This window comes from Pristiophorus japonicus, chromosome 5, assembly GCF_044704955.1.
Source record: "Pristiophorus japonicus isolate sPriJap1 chromosome 5, sPriJap1.hap1, whole genome shotgun sequence".
Taxonomy (NCBI): domain Eukaryota; kingdom Metazoa; phylum Chordata; class Chondrichthyes; family Pristiophoridae; genus Pristiophorus; species Pristiophorus japonicus.
In genome coordinates this window covers 261641428-261663762 of record NC_091981.1, presented here as the reverse complement: position 1 = coordinate 261663762, position 22335 = coordinate 261641428, and the positions used below count along the sequence as shown (strand labels likewise).

Genomic DNA, 22335 nt, shown 5'->3' with positions numbered 1-22335 from the left:
GTAGGCTGAAGTCAGATCCGGCTTCGTAAACATCTTTCCTCCCGCCAGCGTTGCAAAGAGGTCGTCGGCCTTTGGTATTAGGTATTGATCCTGCAGAGAGAAACGATTGATAGTTACTTTGTAATCGCCACAGATTCTGACAGTGCCGTCTCCCTTAAGGACTGGGACGGTAGGACTGGCCCACTCGTTGAACTTGATCAGTGAAATGATGCCCTCTCGTTGCAGCCGGTCTAGCTCGATCTCTACCCTTTCACTCATCATGTACGGTACTGCTCTCGCCTTGTGATGGATGGATCACGCTCCCGGAATTAGGTGGATCTGCACTTTTGCTCCTTGGAATTTCCCGATGCCTGGTCCGAACAGCGAAGGAAATTTGTTTCAGGGCACACGAAGTGTCATCAGCGGGCGATAGCGCTCGGACGTCGTCCCAGTTCCAGCGTATCTTTCCCACACAGCTCCTGAGGAGCAGCGTGGGACCATCGCCTGGTACCACCCAGAGTGGTAGCTTGTGCATCGCTCCATCGTAGGAGACCTTTACGGTAGCACTGCCGATTACAGGAATCAGTTCTTTTGTGTAATTTCTTAGTTTCGTGCGAACTGAAGTTAAGACTGGCCTTGAGGTCTTGTTGCACCACAACCTTTTAAAAGTATTTTTGCCCATGATGGACTGGCTCGTGCCCATGTCCAGCTCCATTGATACCGGGAGTCCATTTAGTTCAACATTCAGCATTATCGGGGGACTATTCGTGGTGAATGTGTGCACCCCATGTACCTCTGCCTCCTCGATCTGAGGCTCTGGTTCATCGTGATCCTCCGTGGATCTGTCCTCCTCTGCAGGTTTAACAGGCTTTGCAGCTCGCCTGCACACTCGTTGGAGTTGGAGTTGCCCCTTTGTTCCACAGCCCTTGCAAACAGCATGAATGGAAATGATGATCACCCCCGCAGCGCCAACAAGGTGTTAATGGCGTTGCATTTATCACCCTTGATGGTGGACTCTGAGACATCTGCGGATGTGTAGCTGCAGGCATGTGTAACCTGCCCTGTACGTTACGATTCGAAAACAACATCACTTTGTTCATAGTATTTGTAGCAGCACTTGTGCGCTGAGAGATTTGCTTCATATTGTCACTGGTGGTAATGAACGCTTGGGCTATTGCTATGGACTTACTCAAGGTTGGGGTCTCTACAGTCAAAAGTTTGCGAAGTATGGTTTCGTGGCCAGTGCCAAGTACGAAAAGATCACTGAGCATGTGCTCCAAATGTCCTTCAAATTCGCAATGTCCTGCAAGGTGTCTTAGCTCGGCGATATAACTCGCCACTTCCTGTCCTTCAGACCTTTTGTAGGTGTAGAACCGGTACCTCGCCATCAGAACGCTTTCCTTCGGGTTCAAATGCTCTCTAACCAGTGTGCACAAATCGTCGTATGATTTCTCCGTGGGTTTCGCTGGAGAGAGCAGATTCTTCATGAGGCCATACGTTGGTGCCCCACAGACTGTGAGGAGGATCGCCCTTCGTTTGGCAGAGCTCTCTTCCCCATCTAGTTCGTTGGCCACGAAATATTGGTCGAGTCGGTTCACAAAAGTTTCCCAATCATCTCCCTCCGAGAATTTCTCCAGGATGCCCACTATTCTCTGCATCTTTGGGTTCGCTATCTGTATCTTGTCGCCAGTTATTGTGTATGGAGAAAGAGTCTGACTGAACACTGTGAGCTCAAAATAAAGTGTGACCTTAGTCTTTTATTGCAGGTCTCCAGAGTGCCTCTCCAACCTGTGAAGCCTCCTTAAATACCTGTGCTCCCAAGGGATTATGGGATCCCTTGGGACTCCAGGGGATGAGCCCTCTGGTGGCTGTACAGAGTAAATACAAGTTTACATATATAACAATGTCCACCTGTTCTATCTCCCTGATAAATTCTGAAGCAAAATAATCATTTAATATTTCTGCCATCTCTCTAGCACTGCCTGTGATATTATGCTGTCCATCCCTTAGTGGTCTTATTCCCATCCTGACCTTCCTTTTTTATTGATATGCCTGTAAAATATTTTACTATTTTGTTTTATGTTCCTTGATAATTTAATTTCATAGTTCCTCTTCATATTTTCCCTTATCATGCTCTCCCCTCTTGTCCATATACTTAATGTACGCTTCTTTCCTTACCTCAATTTTCCCCTTATGACTTTATTCACCCATGGTGTCTCTTAGTGTTTAGCTTGTTCTTGTTTTTCAGTGGAATATATTTTTCTTGGACTCTCTTGAACACTGTTTTAAATGTTTCCCATTGCTGCTCTATATCATTGTTTGCAAATATTGTTGTCTATTTTATTTTCCAAAGTTCTATTCTCAGCCACTCAAAATTAGCTTTTCTCCAACCTATTATCCTGGTCGTCATCATACTTATGTCCTTCTCAATTATTATTTTAAAGTGTATTATGTTATGGTCACTATTACCTAAATGTTCTCCTACTTTTGCTTCTCTTATCTGCTCTGGTTCATTCCCCATCAGTGAATCCTCTCTTGTTGGGCTTTTTATATTGGGTTAGAGGAGTCCTGCGCACATTGTAGGAACTCCATTCCCTTATCCGCTTTACCTACCTCTTCTGTCCAATTAATATCGGGGTAGTTGAAATCCCCATGGTTATTATTATGTGTTTTTTACTCATTTCCCTAATTTGTTTGCATATTTGTTTGCATATTCCTTCCTCCACCTCCGTTCTACTACTTAGGAGGTGACAGAGACAGATCGTCACTCGGCTAAAGATAGTTACAAACATTTAGGGCTCGAAATTCATTTTTTGGCAAAAACGGTATTTTTTCGCCAAAAATACTGCTTTCGCTCCACTACCACTACGAGGCCTAAAATTCAAGCTTCAATTTGCTCAGCGGTAAAAATCGGCGTTGCACGAGGATTCGTGGTGCAAACCGCAAATTTTCTGCAACTTTACTCCGAGGCAGATACCGCTGCGAGAGAGGCCTTGGGAGGGGGGAAAACACCAAAATAAAATTGCAAATAACAAAAAATTAAAAAACAAAACATTCACAAGACTCTTAACTATCAAATCGCTGAAAAAGAATTAAAAAATAAAAACTTTAATTTTCCTTTTTTGCAGGTCTTCATATCTACTGCTGTTCCAAGGGCTGCAACGCAGCTTTTTCTCTGGTGTTTTTTTCCGCCCTAAATTCATTCCAAATTTTTGGCGAAAGCGTTATTTCGAGTCTTGCACGGCGGCGGTCCACTCCCCAGCAGTACTTAAAAATCGCCGCTGCAAGACGTTTCTGAATTTCCCGCTGACCGGTTTTTCGCGAAAGATGGCGAAATATCGCCAAAATAACGTTCGCAAGGTTGGCGAATTTTTTGCCTTATTAATCTCTGTTTTGCGCTTACCTGCTGGGCTATGCAGTCGTTGAGGATGGTGTTGTTCACTGAGTCTCCTCCTCTTGTTGCTTAATTGCCCACAATCAATCACATGTGGCACAGCCGCATCATTTAGCTCCATCTATACCATGCTGTTTTTGCTGTTTAGCGTGCATATAGTTTTGTCTTGTAGCTTCACCAAGTTGGTACCAAATTGGTGCTGCTCCTGGCATGCTCTTCTACACTCCTTATTGAACCAGGATTGGTCAACTGACTTGATGGTGATGGAGCAGTGCGGGATATGCCATCCCATGAGCTTACAAATTGTAGTGGTATTCAATTCTGTTGCTACTGATGGCGCACAGCATCCCATGGATGCCCAGTTATGCACTGTTTGATCTATTCTTAAACTATAGCACTTAACATGGTGGTAGTTCCACATGACACAATGAGGGATGTCCTCAGTGTGAAGATTGGACTTGGTCCTCACAAGGATTGTGCGGTGGTCACTCCTACAAATGCTGCCATGGACAAATGCATTTACGACAGGTAGTTTGGTGAGAACAAAGGTCAAGTAGATTATTTCCTCATGGTGGTTCTCTCAGCCCCTGCCGCAAGCCCAGACTGGCAACTGTGTCCTTCAGGACTTGGCCAGCATGGTTTGAAGATGCGGTTTAAAAAAAATATAGAACTATCAGTGATTAGAAATGTATCAACCTGTGAGCTAACCAAAGCTTCTATGATTGTGTCACTTGCAAGTTTTGCAGTCAGTCTCAAGTGCAGGTTCATATAATCACGCATTACTACTGGCCATAGTATATTCTCTATACTTGCAAGGGTTTTACCTCAAAAATGTGAGGTAATTGACCATGTAAGGCATTTGATTGCTGGCATAATGTATTATCCTCTGCAATAATGATCCCAGTGCAAAGATCTGCGCAGGAAATTTCCTTGGTGTTCTGCCGATCAGCCAATGTAACTTTGGCAGAAGATTAGCGGAACCCTCATTTACATGTGTATTTGGGATTATATGTGTACCTTTCGCCCAAGTTACAGCAGTTACTTGGGAGCTCCCTCGATTAAATTTCTGGTGTTGGTCTTTTCAGCTCCAGGAGTAAATGCCAGACATCTTAAAAAAAAAGTATTGAAACATTTCATAGAGTTTAGGTGTTTCCCTCTTTGACACACCCCTGAATTAACTCACCTCTTCACTTTACCTCCTGCAAGCTGTGGTGACAAAAGTAGTTTTGTAGAGCTAAAGGTTAATATAGTAACTCTGTGACGGCCACAGGTAAGTTTTAGTACTTTTAATCATGATTACAAACCATCCTGTTAGATGGCATGAAGCTCATTATAAAATGTATTAACTTTCAGAAATTTAAAGGGGAATCGTTTAACGGATCTACTTCCAGAAACCTTTGAAGGTCTCACACATTTGAAATATTTGTAAGTTTCAAACTTTACTTACTGCTTTTGATGTTTCGTGAGCTTTAATGATTCATGGCTTTTGCTTTCCAACAAGATGAGGATAGCTGTCCGTGTTAGTTAAATCTGTTTACTACAGGTAAAAAAAATGTCCTTGATTCTTGCCCAAATATCTCATTGTAGTAGATTGTTGCACCTCAGGGGAAAAAAAACTTGCTATCCTACAAGTTAACCTCCTGTCAGTTATCTTTCAATTAGCATAAACAGTAATTGAGTAGCCATAGCCTGGGGTTGCCTGATTTCCTCGTTGCAAGAGGTAGCATAGTACTAAAATGCTAAATGAGGAGTAATGATGAAAATAGATGAGAAAATCTATCCATTGTAGTAACAGAAGAATCTATGAACAATGGTGGTTTGATGGTACAGTGTGTTTGAGCTTTCACCTCTGGGACCTGGGCTGTAAAAATCCGGAGTAAAATTCTTAGAAAGTTCAATATAAGCTAGAACAAAATAATTTTACTTTTGGCAAGTTTCAATCAAGTTCCTAGAAAGCATAATTCCACAGGGGGAAAAAAAAGTCAATAATTCGCACTAAACTGATAATTTCACTCAAGCTCATTATGATCGGTGGGACGAGAAATAGAAAATTCATATTGCTGCTATACATGTGTAATGCTGTGGCTAAGGTACATTGTTGCAGCAGTGTGTGGGAAACATCTGGCCATTCTTGATGCTGACAACAGAGGTTATAAATGAACAAACTATTCCACTCTCCATCACCTGAAATTCTCATCTTTGAACGTGCAAAAATTCAAAAACAAAATAATTTTCAAGAATGTATGCTTAAAAAAGGACAATTCTATACATTAAGCTCATCTCATCATTTAGATCCTCTTTCAATATTTTAATAATAAAAGTATGTTTTGTAGCAGTATAATCAGATCTCAGTAGTGAAATATAGCAGAATATAATATTACATAGATTACATAGAATGTACAGCACAGAAATAGGTCATTCTGCCCAACTGGTCTATTCTGGTGTTTATGCTCCACACGAGCTTTCTCCCTGCCGTCTTAAGCTAACCCTAATATTCCTTTCTCCCTTATGTGTTTATCTAGCTTCCCCTTAAATGCATTTATGCTATTCGTCTCAACTGCTCATTGTGGTAACGAGTTTCACAGGATAAACTCTGGGTAAAGAAGTTTCTCTTGAATTCCCTATTGGATTTATTAGTGACTATCTTATATTTATTTATAGGGCTAGAATTTCCAAACAATCCGCCAGCGCCCTATTGCTGCCCAAAAGACCGCTAAAATTCCCAAGATTATCGCCGGTGAAAAATTCCCCCAAAAAAGAAAGAAATCCGCCCAGTGAAAAAAATGGGTGTTGCACCCCGATTCTCGGCGAAAAAATGGAATTTTGGGTCAGTTGGGCGGTTCTTAAAGAAAATGGGCGATAATTAATAAATTTACTAAATATTTACACCGAGGCTGTGGATTGGGCCTAGGAAGAGAAAAACACAAAAAATATAAAATAAAAGATCATAAAAACATTCTCCGGACCCTTTTAACTTAAATCACTACAAGACAATTTTAAAATTATAAGTAAAAAACCAATTACTTACCTTTTTCTTGCAGGGCTACTCACCTGCCGCCCAGCTCTGCTGATTCTCGTGGGCATTTTTTTTTTCAACTTACCTACGGGTCACCGCTGAGCCAAAAATCGCACATGGACGGTGCACACCGGCGGTCCGCTCCCCAGTGGTACTTCGAAACCGCCGGCATAACTCAGCTGGGGAATTTTTCGCCGAAATGGCCAATACCACCGAGAAACCGGGCGGTGAACCACTGGAAATTCTAGCCCATAGTCCCTAGTTTTGGTCTCTGCCACAAGTGGAAACATCTTCTCTACATCTACATTTCAAACCCTTTCATAATTTTAAAGACCTATCGGCTGTATCTGTATCGTTACAACCACAATTTCTGGGCCAATATTTTTGTGATTTTGCAGTGGGTAATGATGGCAAACTACCAGCGTTTGATGTCATTTCTCCTCTGAAACTGACCGTTACGTCAGGATTTAGCGCATGCTCATCTATACGCGGAAATCCTCAAATTACGGTCAGTCATTCACTGCTCCGATACAGGCTGCACTGTGGACCCACCTCCATAGCCGGCAATCAGTGAAATCAGTGGAACTGATGAAAATGTGAGCTTTTTCCACACTAATATTGGTGTTAAATACCCCATTAAATGTTAAGTCTTGTTGCAATAGGTGTAACTGGGGTTTTAACAGCGCATTAACTGCTAAACAACCGTTATGGCCCTGAAAAACTAATTTTTATATTTGTGGAATGTCAAATCATTATGATTAAAAAAAAATGTTTAATTGTAATTTTTAAGTTTGTTTATGATATTTCAGCTGCTATTTTGAAACCCTAGTATGTCCCAATCTTTATTTTGCTCTCTAACATTTTTTAAAAGTGATGATAACCATTCCTATTCAGTTCCTGGTATGCTGTCTGAGAATTCTTCAATATGATTGGCTGCTTAGACAGCTTGATAACATCACTTCTGCACTACGCTAGAAACCCCCTATTGACAGCGCTACAATCAATTACACATCGAGAAACTTAAAGTTTTCGCCTCCAGAACACGAGATCTCTCTGGACAGCTTTCTTTGAGATCAGTGGCGAGCACCTTAACTTTGCCACTAACCGCAACTTACGGGCCAATTTCATTGCCAGCTTTTGGCTTCAAGATATGGAAATTCAAATGACACTTTAGGAAGTCATTTATTAAAAGAGTGCAAATAATTCTGCATATTTAAATGATTTAATTGCAAATATGGCTAAATTCAAAATTTGAAGAAGGGATTCTTGGGTATTTTGGATTTTTTTTTCAGTTGCGGAAGGGAGGCCCTATTGATCAAGGGAGAGTGATGGAGACAGATGCTGTTGAAGTGGGAGAGATATTGTTAAGGGGAGGTTGATTGGGAGAGTCATGTTGCTGATGTCAACCTGCAATTCTATATTGCTTCTTGTATGTATGAAGACATCTTTACTTTTAGGACTAAACGGAAAGGGAGAAATAAATGTTTAGGGTCGTGGTGTGTGAAAGCATAGTCAAAGAATATGTTTGAAGCATGGAGGGATGAGGCAAAGCAGAAGGAACTTGACACTGATGGAGACGAGAGAGAAAATACCCTGCTGGGGAGAGAACTTAACACAATCACAATCACTAAGGAGGTGGTACTCAGTAAGATAATGGGACTAAAGACAGATAAATCCCCTTGATGGGTTGCATCCCAGGGTCTTAAGAGAAGTAGCGGCAGGGATTGTGGATGCATTGGTTGTAATTTACCAAAATTCCCTGGATTTTGGGGAGGTCCCAGCAGATTGGAAACCTGCAAATGTAACTCCCATATTTACAAAATGAGGCAGACAAAAAGCAGGAAACTATAGACCAGTTAGCCTAACATCTGTGATTGAGAAAATGTTGGAGTCCATTATTGAAGAAGTAGTAGCAGGACATTTGGAAAAGCAAAATTCGGTCAGACAAAGTCAGCATGGATTTATCAAGGGGAAGTCATGTTTGACAAATTTGCTGGAATTCTTTGAGGATGTAACAAACAGGGTGGATAAAGGGGGAACCAGTGGATGTGGTGTATTTGGATTTCCAGAAGGCATTTGACAAGGTGCCACATAAAAGATTACTGCACAAGATAAATGTTCACTGGGTTCGGGGTAATATATTAGCATGGATAGAGGATTGGCTAACTAACAGAAAACAGAGAGTTGGAATAAATGGTTCATTCTCTGGTTGGCAATCAGTAACTAGTGGGGTGCCGCAGGGATCAGTGCTGGGACTCCAACTATTTACAATATATATTAACGACTTGAAAGAAGAGACTGAGTAAAGTTACCAAGTTTGCTGACGATACAAAAATGGAAGGAAAAGCAATGTTTGAGGAGGACACAAAAAAATCTGCAAAAGGACATAGACAGGCTAAGTGAGTGGGCAACAATTTGGCAAATGCAGTATAATGTTGGAAAGTGTGAGGTCGAGCACTTTGGCAGAAAAAAATCAATGAGCAAGTTATTATTTAAATGGAGAAAGATTGCCAAGTGCTGCAGGACAGCGGGACCTGGGGGTACTTGTGCATGAAACACAAAAGGATAGTATGCAGGTACACCAAGTGATCAGGAAGTCCAATGGAATCTTACTGCAAAGGGGATAGAGTATAAAAGCAGGGAAGTCTTGCTACGGCTATACAGGGCATTGGTGAGGCCATACCTGGAATACTGCGTGCAGTTTTGGTTTCCATATTTACGAAAGTATATACTTCCTTTGGAGGCAGTTCAGAGAAGGTTTACTAGGTTGATTCCGAAGATGAGGGGGTTGACTTATGAGGAAAGGTTGAGTAGTTTGGGCCTCTACTCATTGGAATTCAGAAGAATGAGAGGTGATCTTATCGAAATGTATAAGAATAAGAGGGGGCTTGACAAGGTGGATGCAGAGAGGATGTTTCCACTGATGGGGGAGACTAGAACGAGAGGGCATGATCTTAGAATAAGGGGCCGTCCATTTAAAACAGATGAGAAATTTCTTCTCTCAGAGGGTTGTAAATCTGTGGAATTTGCTGTCTCAGAGAGCTGTGGAAGCTGGGACATTGAATAAATTTAAGACAGAAATAGACAGTTTCTTAAACGATAAGGGGATAAGGGGTTATGGGGAGCGGGCAGGGAAGTGGAGCTGAGTCCATGATCAGATCAGCCATGATCTTATTGAATGGCAGTGTAGGCTCGAGGGACTGTATGGCCTACTCCTGTTCTTATTTCTTATGTTCTTATGTAACTACCCTGTTAATGGGAAAGGGATGGAAGAGAGACCCCATTGAGTGAGAGGAGGAACGATAGGCATCGAGAAAGACTCAGTTTAAAGGAGATGGGGTATAGGTTGAGAATGGCGAAATATCCTATTTTGATGGAGGGAGTAAGATCTTTCCAACAGGATGAGGAGACACCCTGCAGTTTGCAATGTATTTATATTTTCTACAGATTTTTTCCCTTACGCCTGTCAAATCTGTCAACCAGCAAGAGGAGGGCAAGGTCATTGCAATGGCTAGTTACAAGACTTAGCGTGACCATTGGAAAAACAAATTCATGAGACCAATGTGGGAGAAGGTGTTCCTGCACTCCAGGCCCCATCCTTTAAATTCTCTTGCCACGCCCAAGCCTGGCCTCTTCTTGCCCAATTTTGCTACCTACCTTAATCTAATACATCATGCCCTGATCTTTAAAAAAGATAAGAACCAAGTAAATCAATGAATGAATAGCATGCCGAAACGGGAGGAGGTTTTACAGAAGACAGAGTAGAAAGTGAACTTGTACATTTTGTGCAGTTGCCAAACTAACACTGTAGCACTGTGAATTAATTCATATCAGCTTTCAGTAAATAATACCAACTGTTGGTGCATATTGCTAATGCTTCTTACTATCCTTAGTAAGAATGTGCAGAATAAGAAAAGGCCATTCAGTCCATTGCTTCGAATGCACCTGTACAATTTTCCATTCACATGCTTTCTTTTCAACTTACTTATATTTCCTAAGACAGGTGATCAAATGGAAGTAATACTTCTAAGGAGTCAAAACTGTGAACTGCTTCCAGATAATATTGACATGTCCTGCATACTATGCCTCCCTATGCACCCTTAATTATTTAATCATAAATGCTAAAATTTATCTTTAGGCATATATGATATATATCAGAGTAGTGAAAATGTGGAACTCACTACCACGTGAAGTGGTTGAGAAGATTAGCATTGATGCGTTTAAGGGGAAGTTAGATTAGTACATGAGGGAGAAAGGAATAGATGGATATGTTCATAGGGTGAGATGAAGTAAGTTGGGAGGAGTCTTGTGTGGAGCATAAACATTGGCCTAGACCAATTGGGCCGAATGGCCTGTTTGCGTGCTGTAAAATCTAGGTAACCTTTAATCGCACTTCGAGCCAGCTAATCAGTCGCCTCTTTTATTTAAAAAAAATCATTGGTGTTACACTAACTTTGATGGAATTTAATTTCATAAATTAACCACTCTATGGAGAAAAAAAATCTACAAACTTTTAGCCTTGTATGATTTTTGACTATTGTGTATTTTGATCTCCAGTTTAAGAAAAATCTATTGACATCAATATCCAGAAAGACCTGAATCATCTTGGCTGCGAAATTCAATAACCCCTCCCCCCCCGAAAACGGGCGTGGGGATTGCAAAACACTATTAATCCACGCCCGTTGAGTCTGATGCAGGAACACTTCAACTTTATACTGCTTGCTCATTCAAATGATTGTAGCATGTAGCCGGCGTTAATTGCGCAATTCATTAGCTGCACGCATCAACAGGGGGCCCAAAATTGTGAGAGGTCAGCAGCACGACAGCTAGTTGGCACGACTTAAAACCAGCCTACACCTCTTAAAGAGGAGAGGCATTGTTGCTGGAGCAGGAGGTGGAAGTTGGGATTTTGACATGGGAAACACTCAATAATTGCACAACATGGGAGAGAGCGTGCTCTAACATTCTCCAAAGTTGCACTGGAGGCCTTGGTGGAGGAGTGGAGAGGAGGAAAGATGTGCTATATTCACAGGGGGGCAGGAGGCCCTCGAGACAAATGCTCAGAAGGCTGAAGGTGCAGATAGCCATGGTGGTCAATACCAGGAATCACATCCTTCTGGACTTGGATACAGTGCCGCAAAATATTCAATGACCTCACACGAATGGCTAAGGTCAGTGAATGCACCTTCAAATGCTATATTCTACCAATTGCACCACTAGCCTCAACAACTAATCAATGTACCATACCCCATCACTCACCTACCAACAATCTCTATCATACAGGACCCCTAGTTAACAATTATAGTTTCACCTCACCCTCACACACTTTGCACTGCTGCAAGTCTCACACCTACATTTCATAGCTTGTACACTCTGCCAGCTATTCAACCATGACAGCCACATCACCCAAACAGATTGTACCCTACTCACTGATACACTTCCTTCTTTCATGCAGGACAAGGCAGTGCATAACTGGAAGCAGCAGGGGCTACCCATAGGGGGGCAAGTGCACCTGGAGGAGACAGTGCTCGTCATCATTGGAATGGCCATTGCTGAGGCCGTGGCCAGCGGCGGGGCTGAAGTTGTCGAAGATGACGGTATCCTCGTACCGAATCCTCCCCCTCAAAGCGTGTCAGCATGGCACACTCGCCTCTGAGTCAGAAAGTTGTGGATTCAAGTCCCACTCCAGGAAATTGAACACATAAATCTAGGCTGACACTGCAGTGCAGTGCTGAGGAAGTCATCATTATGGGCAGTCCCTCGGAATCGAGGAAGACTTGCTTCTTAAAATGAGTTCTTAGGTGGCTGAACAGTCCAATAAGAGAACCACAATCTCTGTCACAGGTGGGACAGATAGTTGTTGAGGGAAGGGGTGGGTGGGATTGGTTTGCCGCACGTCTTTCCGTTGCCTGCGCTTGATTTCTGCATGCTCTCCGCGATGAGACTCGAGGTGCTCAGCGTCCTCCCGGATGCACTTCCTCCACTTAGGGCTGTCTTTGGCCAGGGACTCCCAGGTGTCAGTGGGAATGTTGCACTTTATCAGGGAGGCTTTGAAGGTGTCCTTGTAATGTTTCCTCTGCCCACCTTTGGCTCGTTTGCCGTGAAGGAGTTCCGAGTAGAGCGCTTGCTTTGGGAGTCTCGTGTCTGACATGCGAACGATGTGGCTTGCCCAGCGGAGCTGATCGAGTGTGGTCAGTGCTTCAGTGCTGGGGATGTTGGCGTGGTCGAGTACGCTAATGTTGGTGCGTCTGTCCTCCCAGGGGATTTGTAGGATCTTGCGGAGACATCGTTGGTGGTATTTCTCCAGCGACTTGAGGTGTCTACTGTACATGGTCCGTGTCTCTGAGCCATACAGAAGGGCAGATCAGCTGCAGGAAAAATGCAAGGAACAGTGCCAGCCCTTATACATGGCCTTCTTCGACCTTACAAAGGCCTTTGACACTGTCAACCGCGAGGGTCTATGGAACGTCGTCCTCCGTTTCGGATGCCCCCAAAAGCTCGTCACCATCCTCCGCCTGCTCCACGACGGTATGCAGGCCGTGATCCTTACCAACGGATCCATTACAGATCCAATCCACATCTGGACCAGGGTCAAACAGGGCTGCGTCATTGCCCAACCCTCCTAATCTTCGTCGCTGCCATGCTCCACCTGAGGGAGTGCTGCACTGTCGGAGGTGCCGTTTTTAGGATGAGATGTTAAACCGAGGTCCCGTCTGCTCCCTCAGGTGGACGTAAAAGATTCCATGGCACCATTTTGAAGAAGAGCAGTGGAGTTATCCCAGGTGTCCTGGCCAATATTTATCCCTCAATCAACATAACAAAATCAGATTATCTGGTCATTATCACATTGTTGTTTGTGGGAGCTTGCCATGCACAAATTGGCCGCCGCGTTTCCCACATTATAACAGTGACTGCACTACAGAAGTACTTCATTGGCTGTAAAACTTTTTGAGATGTCCGGTGGTCGTGAAAGGCGCTTTATAAATGCAAGTCTTTTTTTCTTTTTTCTCGCATCCCACTTTCCCCTCATCCCACAATCTCTTCTGATTTACAAGCTGCAGATGGTGTAAGCAGCACCTCTTATTCTCGCCTTTCCCTTCACCACAACTTTACCCTTGTGCCTTTCTCCTTTCAAACACCCAAGAACTACAACCTGGCCAGGCACTGGTGGAAGACCAATAGGTGGAAGAGCAACAAGGCCATGGGATGAAGAAGGGATGCCGATTTCACAATCGCAGCCACCAGCTCAGATACTGACACTGCGCGTAATTTAGAAGATAGCATAGAGGAGGGATCTGCAAATGGTGAGACACTGGACACACGTGGCCTGCAGCCAGGAAAGGGGGCAAGGATAGCGCAGGTGTCAGCTCGCTGGAGGGCGAGGTCATACACGAGTTCTGCTGCAGAGGATGCCGATGAGCACATCGATGGGGCAGGCTACAGAAGAAGGCTAATGGGTACACACAATGAATGCTTGGTGCATTGGGACGTCTGTCAGAAAGTCTGGGTGCAATGTCAAGGAGCATGGAGGAATTCAGCTTGGCACAGAGCTTTGTCCAGAGCTCGAAGTCCATCCTTTCCAGCATGGTAGTAGTGGCCAACTCCATTAGTACACTTGTGGACCCAACTATGATGCAGTATCTGATGGCCGATGTCTCATTGCAACACAAACAGCAGCCACCCAATGTCTGAGTGCTGCAGTGGAAGCTCAGACTGTTGTCATACAAAGTCAGCTTAGACTGCTGCCATCATGGTTGTGGATTACAGTGTGCAACGGGCTTGTAAGGTGTCATAACAGTCTAGCAATCTATCCTCGGACAGATTACTAGGACTGCTCAAGTGCTGCCGCAGTGACTCTGTGGAGCACAAATCTGCTGTCCTTGCTCAGGATGACAGCATTCCTCCCACCCATGCCACTCCGCCAGTGCCCTTGCTGTCTGTCTGTCTGTCTGTCAGCCAGCCAGCCAGCCCAGACTGCTGCTGCTGAGATAGCGCAGTCCGCAGTCGGGCCTTCAGGGCTCAGAGCTGCTCGAGGTCTTCCTTCAAGGCCATCTGCAGTCTCCTCCACTGAAAGCCAACAGCCTTCCACCAGCAATGCTGCTGCCACTGTGTATGAGCATTAGGACAGGCAAAGGCACACGGAAGACAGGCCCTAAGGCAATGCACAAGAGTGATGAGTTTACATTTGTATGCAATTTAGCATGATTTAATTTATAAATTTAGTTTGCAATGTCTATTTTGTGTTGACTTTCATGTTTGCATTGTAGCCAAGTGGATGCTGCGGTGGTCAGCAACAGAGGGAAGGTAAGGTGTGGAACTGTTGGTGAATGGGGAATTGGGGTTGTGTTTACTGGTATCGCACTTGGATGTGTTCTTCGTGGACAGACTGGGCAGAAAGGGGCTGTCTAGGTTGCCTCCTTTTTTTCCTGCTCCTCAGCTGTTCTCCGTAAAGCTCGTGGCAAGGACTGTGCCCTATGATGGCAAGGTTATGCAGCATACAATAGACCAGCCCAAATCTGCATGTTTTGCTGCCTATGATTGCATACCAGCTGGATGTTGAGGGAGTGGAATCCCTTTCGGTTGCAGTACATATCAGAGTTGACATGCAGCGTCATCAAAGCGACGTACGTGTAGTCAGTGGCACCCTGCACCATGGAGAAGCCTTCAATCCTAGCGAAGACGTGTGCTTGCTCTGCCTGCTGCTTGCTGGCAAGATTGAATGGCAAGATTGAATTGCTGGCAACATCCTCCGCCTGCTCCACGACGACATGAAGCTGTGATCCTTACCAACGTATCCATTACAGACCCAATCCACGTTCGGACCGGGATCAAACAGGGTTGCGTCATCGCCCCAACCCTCTTCTCAATTTTCCTCGCTGCCATGCTCCACCTCACAGTCAACAAGCTCTCTGCTGGAGTGGAACTAAACTACAGAACCAGTGGGAACCTGTTCAACTTTCGCCATCTCCAGGCCAGGTCCAAGACCACCCCAACCTCTGTCGTCAAACTACAGTACGCAGACGACGCCTGCTTCTGCGCACGTTTAGAGGCTGAACTCCAGGACATAGTCGACGTATTTACTGAGGCTTACGAAAGCATGGGCCTTATGCTAAACATCTGTAAGACAAAGGTCCTCCATCAGCCTGTCCTCGCAGCACAGTACTGTCCCAGTCATCAAGATCCACAGTGCAGCCCTGGACAACGTGGACCATTTCTAATACCTCGGGAGCCTCTTATCAACAAGAGCTGAAATTGAGGAAGAGATTCAACACCGCCTCCAGTGCACCAGTGCAACCTTCGACCACCTGAGAAAAAGTGTGTTCGAAGACCAAGCCCTCAAATCTGCCACCAAGCTCATGGTCTACAGGGCTGTAGTAATACCCGCCCTCCTGTATGGCTCAGAGACATGGACCATGTACAGAAGACACCTCAAGTCGCTGGAGAAATACCACCAACGATGTCTCTGCAAGATCCTGCAAATCCCCTGGGAGGACAGACATACCAATATCAGCGTCCTCGACCAGGCCAACATTCCCAGCATTGAAGCACTGACCACACTTGATCAGCTCCGCTGGGCAGGCCACATTGTCCGCATGCCAGACACGAGACTGCCACAGCAAGCACTCTGCTCAGAACTCCTTCACGGCACATGGCCAAAGGTGGGCAGAGGAAACGTTATAAGGACACCCTCAAAGCCTCCCTGATAAAGTGCAACATCCCCACCGACACCTGGGAGTCCCTGGCCAAAGACCGCCCTTAGTGGAGGAAGTGCATACGGGAGAGCGCTGAGCACCTAGAGTCTCATCGGCGAGAGCATGCAGAAATCAAGCTAATGCAACAGAAAGAACGTGCGACAAATCTGTCCCACTCTTCCTTACCCTCAACGACTATCTGTCCCACCTGTGACAGAGACTGAAATTCCCGTATTGGACTGTTCAGCCACCAAAGGACTCATTTTAAGAGTGGAAGCAAGTCTTCCTCGATTCCGAGGGACTGCCTATGATGATGCTGGCAAGATTGAATGAAATGTAGTCAGCGCTTTTGGAATCCAGAGCCTCAGTAACCTCCCTTACGCAACAGTGGATGGCATACTGTGAAATGTTGCAAATATCGCTAGCCTGGATGGAGCCCAACACATATAAGATCATCGCCACAGCCAACTTCACAACCACTGGCAATGCGGTCCTCACCCTACTCTTGAGGTAGGAGAACTGCTCCTTGGACGGATATGGCCTTCTGCTGAGAACCTTCTCCCCCCTCCACCAGCTCCTCCTCCTCCCTCTTCTAGCAGGTTGTCCTGTTCTGCGTGCCCTCTGTTCATTTTTCAAGCCATGCTGTATTCGAAGGAGAATGCTACGAGTGCATCCATGTCTGGGAGCAACTGGTTCATGCAGAAGCCTTGAAGTCTGGTCAAAGTCCTTCAGCACCTGCCACACCACTTCCTCTCGACTTCAGCAACTTTAAATAACTCTAGAAAGCAGCAAACACTTGTACAATCATGTACTTATGAATGACTCCACAAGGCAATATGTTGTACTTGAACTGCAGTGACGTTGGTCTTTTATTGCAAACTCCAGCGTGCTGTGCCAGCACGGTGTGCAACCTTTTATACAAGGCCAGACGACCAGGGCAGGAAACCCTTGGTCTCCACCAGTTGCACCCTCTAGTGGTGCCAGCATGTATGTACATGGTGTGAACCTTATTGACAGTACATCAGGTAAACAAGTCTCCATCTTGTACAATCTCACAGTGACTATACATAGAGTACATCCATGGTCTGCATGTACAACATCACTCTCCCCCAAATCCTTTGTGCCAATAACCATTGCACTATGTGCTCTGGCTTAGCTCTCTCCAGACTTAAGTGCCAATAGCCCTTGCACCTTGGCTGTGCTTTGGATTGGCCCTCTCCCTGTTAACCCCCAAGATGTTTTGCCACAACGTTGGGTAGTGGTTATCAGATTGGATGGTTCGATGATGCAGTAGAGGTTCCAGTGGGTTCTGGGTGTGATCCATGTGTGTGTCCATGGCTACATACATCAATTTCCGCCCCCCACCTCCCCCGCCCCCACAGCGAGATCATGCAGCTGGCCCATTATATTAATGTACAGGATCAGACGCAGTGCAAGTACAAAGAAAGGAAAAAAAAATTTTTTTTCAGTTTGTATTTTGGCACCAAGGTTCCGTGACTTACATTCGTTACGTTTTACAATCGTGTGCCAGGATTCGGTATATTGCATTCATGGTTTAGTCGTGGTCAGTACTGAAGTAGCAGTACAGGTATGCGTGAGGACGCTAGTTCCAGAGCAACCTGTACTGGGTCCTGGTCATCTGATGGCGGCACTGCACCTCCTGCTAGCTTACCGAGCCAGGATTCAGGGCCTTTGCCATTGCCTAGTGGTGGGCAGAGTCACAGATGTGTGTGGCCTCCCTGTCCTCCTTTGAGGGCTGCAGAGTCTTCTGCCTGCTTTCTCACGGTGTTGGGAACCTGGCTGTTCCAGGTCCCGTTTGGGGAACTCGTTGGTTCTGACTTTTCACTCCCGGATATGGCCGAGGTAGCGACTGGGTCTGAGGGCTGCGCCGTCTCCACCCGGGTGCTGGGCAACGGCGGCGGACTGCATGTATTGGCGCCGTTTCTGTTTCCAGGTCCGTAGCGAATGGTGCCATCAGGTTCCTGCAGCGCCGGATAGACCTGGGGCAGAGTATCAGGCTCCGCGCCTTTACCCTCCCAAATTCGCTCACTTGTTGCTCTAGGGCACACTCTATTCCCGACATCTCGCATCAACATTTGGTTCTTTGCATTAGGATTGGTACCGACATCTTGCAACAACATTCTGTTCTTTACAGTGCCGACATCTCGCAACAACATTCTGTTCACAATCTTAATCGGTTCGTTACATTGATTGCAATGCATACAATGTCTCTTTAAGTTCAGTTGGTTGCAGGTCGCCTTTAAAGAAAACCCTGCTGGCTTTACCCCAATCAGATCCTTTGTTGGACCCCACATGTTGGTCCCTCAGCATTGCACCTCGTGATGTTGTCGCGGACATCTTTCTTTTCAGCCACTCTAATCCTCGCTGCAGCAGGGATGCCATCTTGCCTCGGTCCTCGAGGTCGACTGCCTTGATCCTTCTCTCCCGTGATTCTGCCACAAAAGCTGGAAGGGTACTTGTGATTTCAATCTTCCTGCCACTGGAGCCGGGAAGATATTTTTTAGATTGTTCCTTGGGTGCTGCGCTGGTCTGTTCCCTGGTGCCTGGCCCCAGCGAAGGTGAGGTTTTGCTCTGCCTCTGAGCACGGGGGACATCGCTTGCTGGAGTGGAGAGGTCTTCCTATTTCCATTGGATCTTCTCCATCCACCTTATTCTGAGTAGCATTGGGCCATCATCTGCAACAATCCACAGAGGTAATTTATGCACCACGTCATTATGGATTACAATTACATCCGCACTACCAAAGACTGGGACCGGCTCCTTGGTGTAGGTGTGCAACTTTTCCTGTACTGGAACCAGCACGGGTTGTTTTTCATTCCACAGTCTCTCGAAAGCATCCTGATTCATCACTGACTGGCTTGCTCCCGTGTCCACTTCCATAAAGACTGGAATGCCATTTGTCCTCCAGTGAAGATGGAAGTCGAGCTAATCAATGGTGCAGGTATACACTCCATACACTTCTTGGGGCTGAGCTGCCTCTCTGGCAAAATCATCATACTCCCCGCTGGATTCAAAGTCATCTCCCGACTCATCTGCTAGATGGTGAGATGTATTTCTTTTACATATGCGCTGGAGGTGGCCCTTCGTGTTTCAGGCTTTGCATACGTACTCCGCAAACCGACACTGGTGAGTCCTGTGGTTTCCTCCGCAACGCCAGCATGTTGCTACTCGATTAGCACCCCTCGGCGGACTCTTGAGTTCTGGAACCCTGAGGTCTGTGCTCTCTGCCCTGGGCAGAGCCACGTTCTACAGTCTTGCCTGTGAAAGGCACCATTCTGTGTACAGTGCTTGCCGGGTTTGAGTCCACAGGCTGAACGATTTGTTTGGTGCTGCATGTCGAGGTCATGAATGCCTGACTGATGCTGATGGCTTTCTGCAGGTTGACTGTGGTGTCGGCAGATAGTAGCTTGTGAAGGAGGCCCTCGTGGCCAATTCCTATAACGAAGATGTCTTGCAATGCTTCGTTGAGGTGTGTGCGGAAATCACACAGCACCACAAGTCTCCTGAGGTTGGCAGCATATTTTGCAATCTCCTGGCCCTCAGGTCTGGTGCGTGTAGAATCTGTGCCTGGCCGTGAGGATGCTCTCCTTTGGTTTAAGTTGGTTGCGAATTAGTTCAGTGTATGTCTTATCCTTGGCCTTCGTGGGTGCCAGCAAGTCCCTGACGAGGCGGTAGACCTCGGGCCCACAACTGGTCAGCAGTATAGCCTTGTGCTTTTCCGCCAATGTGTCTGTCTCCCCTGCAAGGTCATTTTCCACAAAATATTGCTCGAGCCTTTCCTCGAAGGCATCCCAATCATCACCCTCTGCAAAGTCTTTTAGTGTGCCAGAGGTAGCCATGACCGCGTGAAAGTCCTTATTCTCATCGCCAGTTATTATGTCTATAGTGTACTTATGAATGACTCCACAAGGCGATATGTTGTACTTGAACTGTAGTGACCTTGGTCCTTTATTCCAAACTCCAGAGTGCTGGGCAAGCATGGTGTGCAGCCTTTTATACAGGGCCCTGCCACCAGGGCAGCAACCCCCCCCCCCCCCACCGGCCTCCACCAGTTGCACTCTCTAGTGGTGCCAGCATGTATGTACATGGTGTGAACCTTATTGATAGTACATCAGGTAAACAAGTCTCCATCTTATACAATATCACACTAACTACACATAGAGTACATCCATAGTCAGCATATACAACATCCCCTTTAAATAATGCTGGTGGGAGGTCCTTCCTGCTGCTGCATGCTTGTTCAGTTGTGCGAGGTTAAGGGAGGGCATTAGCTGGAGTGTTGAGCTCCAAAATGGCACCACTGGTGTCAAATCAGTGTTGCACGCCGATGATGTCATGATCTGCCTACACTGTATAGAAGACCAGGCCCTCAAATCTACCACCAAGCTCATGGTGGAGAGCCCTAGGTGGAGAAAGTGCATCCGGGAGGGCATTGAGTTCAAATCTCAATGCCGCGAGCGTGAAGAGGTCAGGCGCAGGCAGCGGAAGGAGCGTGCGTCAAATCAGTCCCAGCCCCCACTTCCCCTGATGAATGTCTGTCCCACCTGTGACAGAGTCTGTGGCTCTCGCATTGGACTGTCCAGCCACCAAAGGACTCACTTTAGGAGTGGAAGCAAGTCTTCCTCGATTCCGAGGGCCTGCCTATGATGATGATGATGACACTGTATACTTTCGGTGGACATTCACTACATGCGCGTTAACGCCCTCACCAATATGGCGTCTGGCGTGACTCATACCAGAAGTGCGCGCGCATGCCGTGGACACCACTTTGGTACTCTTGCCGCCCAAAAATAGGATGCTACGGATCCAAATTTCACACACCTTGCTTCTCAATCTTTTTCCCTAAATTAAAAATTGCTGTTCTGTTGTCTATCCTTACAATTTAGATTTTTGAGTCCAAGAATGTTCTTGTAATTTTCCTTTGAACCCCCTTCACTGCATTTATGTCCTTTTTCAGATAAGGTGAATAAAACTTCACATCATCATCATAGGCAGTCCCTCGGAATTGAGGAAGACTTGCTTCCACTCTTCGCATGAGTTCTTAGGTGTCTGTACAGTTCAAAAAAGTGAACCACAGTCTCTATCACAGGTCGGACAGATAGTTGTTGAGGGAAAGGGTGGGCAGAGAGCTTGGTTTGCTGCACGCTCCTTCCGCTGCCTGCGCTTGATTTCTGCATGCTCTCGGCGACGATACTCGAGGAGCACAGCGCCCTCCCGAATGCACTTCCTCCACTTAGGGCGGTCTATGGCCAAGGACTCCTAGGTGTCAGTGAGGATGTCGCACTTTATCAGGGAGGCTTTGAGGGTGTCCTTGTAACGTTTCCTCTGCCCGTCTTTGGCTCATTTGCCGTGGAAGAGTTCCGAGGAGAGTGCTTGCTTTGGGAGTCTTGTGTCTGGCATGTGGACTATGTGGCCTGCCCAGCGGAGCTGATCAAGTGTGGTCAGTGCTTCAATGCTGGGGATGTTGGCCTGGACGAGGACGCTAATGCTTGTGCATCTATCCTCCCAGGGGATTTGCAGGATCTTGTGGAGACATCGCTGGTGGTATTTCTCCAGCGACTTGAGGTGCCTACTGTGCATGAGCCATACAGAAGGGCGGGTATTACTAAGGCCTTGTAGACCATGAGCTTGGTGACAGTTTTGAGGGACTGATCTTCAAACACTCTTTTCCTCAGGTGGCCGAAGGCTGCACAGGCGCACTGGAGGCGGTCTTGGATCTCAACATCAATGCCTGCTCTTGTTGATAGAAGGTGCCCGAGATAGGGGAAGTGGTCTACGTTGTCCAGGGCCACGCCGTGGATCTTGATGTTTGGGGGGCAGTGCTGTGTGGCGAGGACAGGCTGGTGGAGGATCTTTGTCTTACTAATGTTTAGCGTAAGGCCCATGCTTTCATATACCTCGGTAAATAGAATCATAGAAAATTGGTGCAGGAGTAGGCCATTCGGCCCTTCAAGCCTGCACCACCATTCTATAAGATCATGGCTGATCATTCACCTCAGTACCTTTTTCCTGCTTTCTCTCCATACCCCTTGATCCCTTTAGCCGTCAGGGCCATATCTAACTCCTTTTTGAATATATTTAGTGAATTGGCCTCAACAACTTTCTGTGGTAGAGAATTCCACAGGTTCACCACTCTCTGGGTGAAGAAGTTCCTCCGCATCTCGGTCCTAAATGGCTTACCCCTTATCCTTAGACTGTGACCTCTGGTTCTGGACTTCCCCAACATTGGGAAC

At 46.0% G+C, this 22335-nt stretch overlaps 1 protein-coding gene across 6 annotated transcripts in view; it reads left to right on the top strand.

Annotated features, from left to right (window-relative positions):
• LOC139264683 (leucine-rich repeat transmembrane neuronal protein 1-like) overlaps positions 1-22335 on the top strand; it is a 386994-nt gene that overhangs the window by 151130 nt on the left and 213529 nt on the right. For 4 of the 6 annotated variants that reach the window (XM_070881588.1, XM_070881583.1, XM_070881587.1 and 1 more), the window contains one exon: positions 4727-4798. The exons of the other annotated variants lie outside the window; for them this stretch is intronic. In XM_070881588.1, coding sequence (XP_070737689.1) covers positions 4727-4798 — 72 coding nt within the window. The remainder of the gene's footprint in view (positions 1-4726; positions 4799-22335) is intronic. 6 annotated transcript variants of the gene reach the window in all.